Source organism: Ruditapes philippinarum, unplaced genomic scaffold, assembly GCF_026571515.1.
Source record: "Ruditapes philippinarum isolate M1 unplaced genomic scaffold, ASM2657151v2 ctg3770_1_1_1_1, whole genome shotgun sequence".
Lineage (NCBI taxonomy): Eukaryota > Metazoa > Mollusca > Bivalvia > Venerida > Veneridae > Ruditapes > Ruditapes philippinarum.
Genome location: NW_026858656.1, coordinates 1 through 12,938, shown reverse-complemented (window position 1 = coordinate 12,938; position 12,938 = coordinate 1). Strand labels below are relative to the sequence as shown.

Below are 12,938 nucleotides of genomic sequence, written 5' to 3'. Positions count from 1 at the left end.
ATGGCTATACAATGTCAATGTTGTTGAATTGTGATAATATATTTTGAAATACTAGTATATGTTTTCTCTGAAAATCGGGACATAATGATCTTTATGATACATTAATATTTTTACAAAATATATCAATGTAACATATTTATACTGTACTTTCTTCAATCTGCTATATTTGATATTCAATAAGTCACTTTCGTCAGGTGCACAATGAGCAAAAGGAAGATAGATGTCTCAGCTAATGTATAAACATTATGCAAATAAATGAAGATTAAATCATCTTAATGATTTAAAAAAATTAACCAAACAAATTTAGTTTTCATTATATACGTTTACAAACTGCAAATTCAATTTAAACGCTACATTTAATATTTTTACTTTCATTTCCTGTCGCTCACAGTCGTCCGGATAAACCACTTTCTATTGTTCTCTGTGAGCGAAAGGAAGATCTCTGAACTTGTATACAGTATAGAAATTATGCAAATAATTTGATATATAATCATAATCATTATTTTGGAAAGAAAAGTATCCATCATTTATGAAAAATACGTCTATAACTGCAAAATTATTATAAATTTCAATTAAAATAATATATTAAATATTTTATAAGTCACTTTCGTATTTTTCAGTGTGAGCGAAAGGAAAATCGCTGAACTTGAATATAAATATAATGCAAATAAATGGGGTATAAATCATCATATTGTTAAAGTCACTTTCGCTCATTTTCGTCAAAAAGTCACTTTCGTATTTTAGGCAAACCCCGATACGTGTGTAAACCACGTGGTGTAAATAACGCATTTTCATTGGATGTTGTTTTTCTTTAGCTAGAACTTTAGTCACGTGTCTAAATAAAAGCATTTCTTTTTCATTTTGAATTATTTCATCACGTATTTTATTATAACATTAATTATATACTGATATTCGTTCATGTTAAAAAAGACAATTCTCGCGAGACTCATTTACGTGAAATTAGACCAAAACAATATGATCTTGTGGTTCCAGTAACTTGACCGACCCTGTATTTCCGCACCTAATCTTGAACATTTTATTGCAAAAATGGAGTATCCTACAGTTATATTTTAATAAAATACTAATTAAAAAAATGTTTTTTTCCGACCTACCTACCCTATTATTTTTCAGCACGTTACCAGAACCTCAAGATCATTTTGTTTTTGGCTTTATGACGTCAAACACACAGGCCAATTTTTCCCATGGAATTCTTATCTTATGTATACCATATCACACGCCGGCCGGCTACATTGCTATCCTGATGCATACATTTACAAAGTCTTCTGAAATTAGATTTTCCATATACATATATATTAGCATGGTGACACATGATGACACATGTATAACATCAACTGGTTTGATAACAGCTTCAAGGTACCATGGTATATGCATATTTTACAGATGTATATATCAACACAAATCCATACTTTGTCCACATGAAGTGACATTTTGCCCATCCATTTATAGTGGGAGTGGAAAATATATGTCAAAAAAACTACATTTTTGCTATGTTTGTATTCAATTAATATTTCCAAACGCAAAAAGAGAAAAGGCAAGTTAGGTAGCTAAATGCAACGATGTTCTTGTGATAAAATCACACTTAACCCTTTCGCTGCCAGAGGGTTATTGTTTTATTGATCACCTATTTGCCAGAGGGTTTTCAAAGAAATTACTATATTATTAATTAAAATAATTATTATTATTATTTGTTATTAGTATTATAATAATTATATAAGATAAGATAAGATAAGATATAGTTTATTATCGTGACATGTGCATAAATGACATAGATACATAATATACAGATGAAAGAAAAGGCACCCGGCCCTTTGGGCCTATATGTCACCGGGAAATCAATGATGTCATTATTTACATAATTCAACAAAGTTACTTCTTTTATACATAGGATGATCTGAAGTACATGTACAAAATACTGGTAATATATTTTCTTACGTTATCAAATATCAACAACTAATTAGTTACTATGTAAAGGTACTTTGAGCGACATATTACAATTATTGTGCTTATTATTATACATATATAATTTAGGCGACATATTACAAATATTGTAATTATCATAATACATATATATACATTATTCAAGTACATAGCATTATATACATTTAAATTTCATATACAACACTCGTTACTGAGAAGATTGGGATTTGGAAAACAATTTACTTTTGAAAGTTTATATCACTTAGAATGTGTTACTGAACTGGTGAAAGAGTGATCACACTATTTAATATTCGAATAACAACAATATTACGTTACTGAACTTGCGTTAAATATATCGTGTATATGTATATATAAGAGGTATGGTTTCAATAATAGTACGGACACAGACATATAGTGAAACAAAGAAAACTTTGAATTACAATATTACATAATTATATTATACACACATTCATTGCAAAATGGGTTCATTTTAATTACATATACAAGACTATATGTATATAATGGTTTAAGTCAAAATAAGTTATCAAGGTTAATTGATTACTATGAGAGCAAGACACTTCTTCTTTTAAGGTAAGCGGATATAAGAAATTTTGCAAGTTTTCTAGGGTAGTTTGAAACAATATGAGATAATCTCTGATTCATGTCCATGGGAGGATCGTTAACGAAATCAAAAAGAGTTCTGAACGTATTTTCACGCAAGTGTTTATACTGTTCACACTGAAAAAGGAAGTATTTCTCGTCTTCTACACGATTCGAGGTACAAAGTCTACATAATCTCTGATCAGGCTGTTCTCCAATGTAACGTCCTGTTTCAATTCTTAACGGTAGAGTACCAGTTCTAAATTGACACAGTATCGATCTTTCGTTCTTGTTTAAGTTCAACAATACATAGTCTTCGCATTTAAAGCTGTCTTTAAATATTCGGTAAGTTCTTAGTTTTAGCACTGTTTGGACATCTTCTGACCAAATATTGGAATATTTGGTCACTATTAAACCGTTAGCATGTGATAAGTTAATAACTGTTCTATTGTCGTAATTTGAGTTTAATCCAAGTGTAGTCATAACATGTTTTATGTCGGAAGACCAATTATTGTTGCATTTAGCGTAGTCAGTATTGAACACTTTCTTTGTAATTCTCGAATCGTCCATCAATATTAATCTATTCCACAGTCGCAGAATATTTCCCCATCGTCTGTGAACACTAGGTATCCACCCAGTGTCACCAACCATCGCAAGAATAGGCGTGAAGCGATGGACACCAAGGAAGTACCGCATGGCTCTGTTTTGGACATTGTCTGTTGCTTGATATTTCTTAAAGCCCCATACTGATGAGCAATAGTCCAGTATAGGCATATATCAGTATATATGTTTCCAAATATGCAAGTATAATAATAATCATTGTCGATGGTATAATTTTCTTTATATTTATTATTATTATTATTATTATTATTATTATCATTAATTTTTATTATTATTATTATGATTATTATTATAGAAACGGCAAAAGCCGTCCATATGGCAAATACGCCGAAAATAACAGGGACGGCATAAGCCGTCCCTATGGCAGTGAAAGGGTTAATCAAACAATAAACAACTGTCTTATTTCTAAATGCAGAATATCCGACTGGTATTTAAGGCAATAATGATTCCTATGATAATGAATTTATTAACAGCTGTCAAAATATCTTAAATTTGACCTTTTAGGAAATAGTGTGTATGAAAAAAAGTTCACAATTTAGAAAAAGGAGCGGTAGCAACTAGCTGAAAGTTCAATTATTGTTAAGTTTTAGCTGAATAAACACTGACTTTGTTTATACCTGACGTTTTTGATTCAATAGTTATTTCTAAAGGGAAAGTTATGACAAATGCGGACTGAATGATTGACGTGAGGAAATGCCAAAACCCCTACAATCAACGTCGCAACGGGCAAAAATGTAGAACGGTTCAGTCGGTTTTAATATCAATAGTGCATTATTAATAAAGTTATCATGTATCCCGTATTGACAATTGTTCCAAATTGAAGCAATTTTACTTGCTGATGTGCAGAGTTGTACGAAGACTATTGATTTACTTGTATGTTTCCATATCCAAAAGCATATTATTATGTTGAATGTTATCTTACCTTTATCTTGACGCCAAATAGAGAGAAAAAAGAAACAATTTTAGTTCAATTGCAGAATATAAAAGCCACAGAACTATCATTGTTTTATAATTTTTATTCCCGAAATTATATATACTTATTGATTAACAGGATTAGACTTAAAACAAGTCATATAAATTTTCATTTTCTTATTTCTCACAGAGAAAAGACAAATAACAACGAATCAAAATGCTACTTAAATACATGTTTATATAAAAAATAATAGCGTTATTTAAAAATATAATACACGTATAATATTAAATAATTATACATTATTAATAATTGAACATAAGCGGAGTTCTGGGCTGAGTGGGTAAGGTCGTTGACTTCAAACCACTTGCCCATCACCGCCGCTGTAGGTTGAAATTCTGTAAAGGACTATACATTATTTACATGAGGGACCTTACGGAACGTCGGTTGTGCTGCTAAGGTGCTCGTTCGTGCCTAAAATAATGCTATGAGGGTCGTCGGAGTTTCCTTCACCAGTAAATCAACCATCAAACAAACAAATGAATATTTACATTTTCACAAGATGATGTATGTAAGATTCTACATTAAGTATTATTCAAAGAATTAAATAAAAATATAAATAAAAAACAACGTGTGTAATTCAATACCCGTAATAAGATTATATTGCTGAGTAAAAATAACAATACAAATTTGAAAAAAAAGACAAACAACAAAAACAACAACAACAAAAACAACCACAACAAAAACATTAATAACATCAAATAGACAAACAAATAATTCGTAAAAATGAACTTGGAACAAGGATAATGTTGAAATAAACTTGAACATGTTTAAGTTCTAGTAAGAAGGCACACCAACTATCACGCGCATAGTATGCATACCGTGCAAGCATTCGTATTTGTCAATATATAGTCTATACGTAATCACACCCCACTAGCTTTATAGCATGTAAGTTCTGATCTTTTCTTTGATATGCCGCCGACAAACAGGGCATGTTTGCAATGACTCGGCACATGACATGCAAAGCCTATGGTGGGTGCACGGCAAGAACAATGCATTAATGTTATTTTTCTTACATTTCATACAAAATACATGATTTTTCAGACGTTTATTTTCCTCAAAAGGTGACTCTGAAAAGAAAATATATGTAAAGCTATATATATCATTATCCTTTGTTGGTTAAACTATCCTTTGTATTGAAACCTAAACATTTTTACCTTTTCAAAAAAACGTTCACATACAGGTATATTGATGATGTGTTTAGAATTGACAAATATAAGGTAGTCATTGAATATAGACCGACTATAAATTAAAATACAATAATAGGATTAAACAATTATACGCACGAACAGAATTTGCATTATAATGACAAACAGATTCTGTTCACGTTTCCCTTATTTAAATATTCATTTTACATAAGTCTTTTTTCTTTTGTAATGAATGCAAGAATTTAATACCTTCAACATTAGGTACAATGTTCGAACTGGCATCTTTCCTGTCTATTATTACTCCAATAACGTCAACAATGTCTTCAATTGAAGGATCTGTGTTACCTGAAATGATAACTTCGTATGTACGAAAACTAATCCAAAATAAAAGTCGCCATTTTGCTGTGACTTATACTGAAGTATTCAACATTTAGGTAGTAAACCATATATTGAAATTAATCGGAACATCTTATCATTAATGTTCAAAAAAGTAAATAATATACTTTGTAAATGATGCTTTTATAAGATTATAACAGAAAAAACTTTCAAAATCATTTTCAGATATTCTTTATATTAAGATTGGACGAATAAAATTATGAGGATATTTGACGAACCTCTTTCATTAAGTTCAAGTACGGCTTCCTTTAAATCCATCTCTTCAAAACCCATATCGCGACAGATAGGTCCATGCTTTTTTATGACATTTTCAGTTTCAGACTCCCGTATCCGGAGTCTCTCCATAGCATTGACCATTGCGTCATTCTCACCTCCCCCACCACTCGCTTCAAACCTCTGGTAGGAACAAACCAAGATGTAAGTATTGATGTACAGACAATTACATCTCCGATTATAAAATATTAATAACTTTTATAATAAACCTTTATTGACATACTTTATGGGCTTTATTATTACTTTTTTATTTCATATATTAACACGCATACCTGTTAAAGAAACTCAAGACAAGATCTACTGACACGAAGAGAAGTGTTTATGAGTTTACTATTTTTATTAAAGATATAAAATTAAATGTAAAGTGAATCTTTATACGATATCTTCTATAATTTTTATGAACCTCGTTTTCAACAGACGCTTGAATGAGAGCTATAAATTGTTCGCCCTTTTGTTCCACAGCAAACGGACAAGCGGGGAACCAGCGGCAATGCTCTGTCCAAGGATCATCTTCAGGGTCCCAACGTCGTAGTCCTCCGTCACAAGCAAAACAACGCACATGGTCATCAATGCCTAAGATGCATAGAGACACATTGGAAATGTATAAAATCACAGTTGGTTCATATACATTAGTATTAATTGGGATTTTATTGTATTTCTTCCAACAATATCTTCATAATCTTCACTGGAGTGAAAAATGTTGTAAATGCATGTAGCTTCAATACTACATAAAGCAAAATGATCAATATAAATTGAGATATTATCGCATATTATTAATTTTTGTTTGCAGTCAAACAAATTATTTATTCCACATTTTATATTCACGTTGTATCGCTCATATACATGAATATATATTGCAGGCCGAAATCACCCCACACATACTTTGATAAATGACGTTTTCTCATTTACTGCCCTCTTCTCCTGTTGTATGCCGCACTACGTTTTTGCTCCTCCTCGGTAAGCTGTACGACATGATACTGTGGTTCTACGTCCCATGAACATTAATCTCAATTTAACCTGCACGTGTTTCACATTTAGATTAAAATTTTAGGACTAAAGATTTATATCTGAATATGAAATATATATAGTAAATCAAGTCGCTTAACAAATACGGATATATCGGCAAAGTTAATACAAACCAGCCTCAGTTAATCTAGTTTTAATGTACATTGCAATATATTACAAGCAACCCCAAGTTCATATAGTTCATACATACCATTATATGTGGTCGTCCGTGGCGGAATGATTAAGGTCGCTTACTTGAAAACATTTCCTCTCTCCGCTGTGGGTTCGAATCCCGACAGGAACTTTGGATTCTTTCATGTGACGATGCTATCTAACTAGCTAAGTGAACGTCGGTGGGTCTACTCAAGTGACCGCTCATGGCTGAATTAGTTAATGCACAGAAGTGCACTTTAGGTCTTCCTCCACCAGTAAAGTTGGAAAGTCGCCCTTTGACATATACTGTGTTGTTGAGACGTAAAACCCAACAATCAATCAATCAATCAATCAATCAATCAAACAATCAATCAATCAATCAGTCAAATAAATAAATAAAAGAAAAAAACAACAATAAAATGAAAAAAAACAACAAAAACACAAAAAACAACAAAAAACAACAAACAAACAACAAAAACATACCAATATAATACAAGCCGGCCTCAGCCAAACGCTGAGGCGTTTGTATCATGTGTCGAGGCCAGTTTGTAAACGTTAAAAGACGAGCTTCCATTGTTCGATATTCAGGGTGTCGATAGCCTACTAATTCACCAGGAGGCAACTCACCTGTCAAATTATCGGAATCTTATAACAATGTAGATTTAAGTAAACAACAATACAGTATATTGTAAGTGCGTATATTAAAACTTCACTTCCTTGTTTTAACTATAAAATGTAAAAATAAAATCTTTCTAACATGAACAAGAACAATCAATTCTATGTTTGTTCCTTGATCTTGGTATAGTGGATGAAATGTTTTGCAATTTAATTAAAAATAATTCGTAACTCTCCTGAACTTACCATTTAATTGCATCCGACGATTAAATTCGGGGTCTGTTTGTCGAAGGTGTCTCTAAAACAAGTTTAAAAAATTAAAACAAAAACAGGAACCCCAATAAACAAGCAAAGGAAATCAAACGAAATAAACCCAAAGAAAATGTGAACAATTTCAGGCATATAAAAGATACTTTTATAGATGTATTGGTAAAAAACAATGTAGCGATTTTCCTCTCATTATATATAAAACATAAGTTTAGTTATTCATGTTTAAACATATACAAAACAATACGTACTTAGAATTTTGATTCTGGTCTATTATAAAAACTATCATGCATCGTAAATGTAAAAACATATATATATATTTTTACAAAAGGCTGACAATATTATTGCAAATTTTAAGTTGTAGGTTTTTAATTAAAAATGATACCTTAATTGATGCTAGCCTTTCTTCGCCAAGGAGTTGAGGTAAAAAAGGACACTTCCCCGAATGTCTGACATGTTCAAGTAATGGATCATCATTTTGTGAAAAATCTTTAAGTCCAATGCCGCACTGAAAACAGCGGACAAGGTCACCGTCGTCTAAAGAAATTAAATGAGGATTATTTGATAATTTTAGTTGTCATATGAATAAGCATACGTGGCTTATTATGGACGTGTTTGTGGTATTTTAGTTTCTTCTATTATACTTTTTTCTGATTTGGTGATTCCAGTATTCTGACTAAAATGCTGTAAATTATCCGCTATTTAAATGTTTCTTTTGACGTCTCATCGGTGACTTTTAGGCTTCATAACCTGTGATTCCTTTTAAAAAGTCCTTTTTTGTTCCGCCCATTGTTTTCTTGTTAAGGGCACAAAAGGTTGCTTTTCAGCGTATGGCACAAATGCGTGACATAGAGGTTCCATGATATTAACCGCAAATAAACACATCTGCGGATGTTTCTAATTTCAAAATTTTGCCATTACATGTTTAATGTTGAATACAATGTACTGCTTAAGTTAGTGCTAGGGGGCATGGACAGTAGCTAGCATTTTCAAGTACCGTCTATGAACAGGATCATTTAAACAGAGCCTGTCCAATTTTCAATTTTTCGGTTTTGGGCGTTCTTTAGAGATTCTGTTTTTCTCTATTTTGTCAAAGTGTCATATTCTATTATTACATCAAATTGCATGACTGGCCTTGTCATATGCTTATCTAATCATATATTTACATCCGAAGATTAATATGAATTAGTTGACGTCACGTTCATAACCTTTAAGCATGTAAGTGTACACTTGAATGTTTAGTTTAACAACTGATAACATAATTAGAGATTGTATTTAACTGTTAAAAGATAAACGATTAGCGTTTTCAGGGCTCATTTTTGAATCAATATCAAACAGCACTTCACTAGTTAAAATCATGACTAAACATTAATAATACAGAAATATGTATGTGAACCAAATGCATTTATGGAACACTATCGCAAGTGAAATATTTGCTACATTTTTTCAATTCTGCTTCATTTTCTATCCACCACATTCATACAATAAGTATTCAATATATAAACGTTGGAACTCATATCCTAAACAAATAACAAGCATTAAACATATTAAACATATAGTTTCTGGTTTACGAAATAAAAATAAAAGTCTCACTTGTTGAAAAGAACCCCGCTTCACTTAGCTGCGTTGAGGTAGGCAATTGATGCGGCCATCTTTGAAATGAAGCAATCCTCTCCTGACAGTTTGCATATTCTCTGTATCTAGGTGGAACTGTTGGCCGTCTCGATGCAGTAGACGACAACAACGCATTATTGGCAATATTTACAGCAGAAGAAACTAAAGACAGGTTATCGCTAAAATGCAACGACGGTGTAAATGCAGAGGGAACCTGTTCTACCAGCTCATTTCCCAAATCATCAGATTCCACCTGTATAGGGAATTTAAGTAGTTCATCTTCAACAGGAAAGTGGTCGAATTTTCTCACTCGTCTGTTATGGTAACTGGTAAGGTGTGGGCAAAGAACTTTACGTCTATATCTATGTGTATAATATGTATTTGAATGTCGTTTCTTTCTGATAGAAATTATTCTATGATTGTAAACTGTTTCAGGCGGCCAATGCCCGGTTTTTCTCAGGACTTTATTTAAATAGCCAGAACTATTTTTTCTTTGTCGAGACTTTGTCTTGTAATAAATCGGTATTAAGTCTTCAAATGCAACTGAAAATTTTGAACGGATACTTTTCTTTTCTATGCCTAACTTATCAAACAGAGAATATGTCATAGCGTTTTTAGGTAAAACATGTACTTTGTCTCTTCCTAACCCGACTATAACAAATGTATGAATACTATTTGACATATCAGTTAGTCCTTTTAAAGCGACCGTTTTTGTATGAGCATTTGAAATCACGTCAGCATACTTTGATTTATCATGCTTAATGTGAATATATATATCTCCCAAATGATAGAAGATCGGGCAGTTGTTAAAACAGCACAAGATAACTCCAATATCCATTAGTGCACTTGATACATCATTGTCTCCTCTCGTTATCTTCACAAAATCAATATCATCATCGGCATTGTCATTATCAGCAATAACTGTCTCTGTTAATATCGTCTTCACATTCTTATTTATTTGCTGACCTGTATTACCTTTACGGGCTGTTTTTATTTTAGTAGGTTCTAAACAAGACTTTGTATTGGTCTTTTGAAACTGTGAACCTGTCTCCGACATAATTATATTGTTATGATTTCGATAATCTTTTTATTAAATTATCACCTATACACACAAATTATTATGTCTAACCTGGAATACACCTGTCAATTCCCGTCAATATCAATAAATTGATCACATAACTTTTTGTTAATTCAAGCGTGTTTATCATAGGAGATCTTTTTATCATTGTATAATCCAGCTTCGTTCTCTTCACTGTCTTTGTAACTCTACAAATACTATTGTTCAGCTTAGCTTAAGCTTTCAACTATTTCCATCCCGGTTCAGCAAGAAGTAATTATCTAAGACATATGAATAAAATGTTAAAATATGTTAAGTTAATCTAATAAACGAAGGCTACACCATTCGCATATATATATAAACGACCCACGACGATAAAATGGAACCGAAGAATTATAACAAAGCAACAAAAGTACATGTATACAGATAAACAAATACCACTAAAACCCCTTAACAATCACAAGAAAATTCCAACAACGAAACTAATCGTTAGTGTGATAAGTTTTACACGATAGCATCGATGTTTTGTTTTGTATGAATCGGCCAAATACGTAATTATGTTTAATATTTTATTACTGGTTGTGCTTGTTATGATTAAATCAGGAATTTACAGTAATTATAATGACATATTCTTTCAAAGCACCTTTTATCCTTGTTTGACTTATTTATGCGTAGTTAAGCTTGCGTGACATAATCTATAAGCAGAAACTATTCAATACGGCTTTCAATAGACTTTTTGGCTTTAGTCCAATAGAGACTAATCAATAAAAACATTTCATGTTGTTTCTTTTAAATGTTTTTGAAGGACTCCCATATAACATGTAGTATATCATATCTGTTAACAAGATTGGAATTCGGCCAGAAAATGAAGAATTTGGTGGCAACTTTGTAAAATGTTTTGAGCATATCATATTCTCATGTATTCAAATAAATTACATGCATATGATATCATATACTTAGAGCCACAAACAGCCGTAGTGATATAATGACTAATAATATTCCAATTGAAGTTTTGTGAAGTCAGGATTACTGCTAACAGAAAATGTCGGAACCGCTTATGGCAGAAGTTGTGTACAAAACTACTTTAAACACTAGGATAAAGTTACATTTAACATTTCGTTTGATTTAAATCTATGTATTTTAAACCTTACCTCTGTCAGTGCTGCTTCAGTTCAGACTGAACAAAATTTTATGTTAGCAACAATTAGAACATTGTCTGTTTATTTACACTAACTATTAAAAATTATTTATAGTTATTTCCTTCAGAATTTCTTTGGTTGACAAACACAAAAACAGTGCGTTATTTGTAAAAATTCCTTCAATTTTGATAAGACACACAATATAAGTAAAACATGTATTAGAAACCACAGAAAAAATACGATAGTCAAAATCATTTCATTGTTATTATAAACCTCTACTGTCGAATACATAAAATGTGTTTATTTCGATAGTTAAAAACCTGTCAAACTAGATGATCACTAAGTCCTTTATTCGATTCGTAAATTTTAACGATTATGGTTAAACAAAACACTGACATACATAGATAAAAACTGTACCTTGACAAAACGCCAAATGTTATATATATATACAGATCATTATTTACGTTTATGTTTACAAGTAGTCTAGGTTGCATGTTAGCACCGTACCTCTTTTCAATGAAAAATTTAAGATACTTTATACAATATGAGGTGTTCATAACGCAATTAAAAGTAATCGCGAAAGTAGCATATCTGCCTTCCTTAGATTCCATATTTATGTCCCAAGTTTGGATGTAGCCCAAACATTGATTGAATGAATGTTTTAACACTGCTATGTTCAGATATGTTTTCGTGCGAATGAGACATTTTTTAAATTCTATAACAAACACATATTTCTTAGCAGGTGAGTTTCATGTGACATTTTCTTCAAAATGTTTTATTTTCCCGTAAGTTTAATATTCAAGGTATGTAAAAAGGCAGAATCGAAATAATCATAATTAGCATTAAAGTTACAGTACATTTAAATGAATCATAACGTTTAAATAACGCAAAATCAATAACTCTATATTAAGAGATTAACAGAAGTACCGGACGAGATATCCGGAACACTCTGAACACTTCGATGATAGCTTGGACATAACCAGTTCATTCGTCTCTACTTAACGGTACAAAATACCTGCATTTACTCATTTACGAAGTCTAAGAAAGATCTGGTTTATGTATTGAAAATTTTATGCTTGTTATTAAATAATTAGGGCTTTGACACCTAATTTCATATAATACCATACACCAAAAACCATATA

At 31.5% G+C, this 12,938-nt stretch overlaps 1 protein-coding gene across 1 annotated transcript; it reads right to left on the bottom strand.

Moving 5' to 3' along the window:
• Window positions 1–4,184: 4,184 nt before the first annotated feature.
• Window positions 4,185–9,885, bottom strand: LOC132753857 (baculoviral IAP repeat-containing protein 3-like; the record flags this gene model as incomplete). The annotated part of the gene is given in 8 exon segments (XM_060744395.1): window positions 4,185–5,199; window positions 5,527–5,622; window positions 5,892–6,069; window positions 6,350–6,519; window positions 7,588–7,731; window positions 7,966–8,017; window positions 8,372–8,523; window positions 9,580–9,885. Coding segments are annotated over 8 exon segments (1,289 nt in total), but the record flags the coding sequence as incomplete, so codon positions are not given.
• Window positions 9,886–12,938: the final 3,053 nt, after the last annotated feature.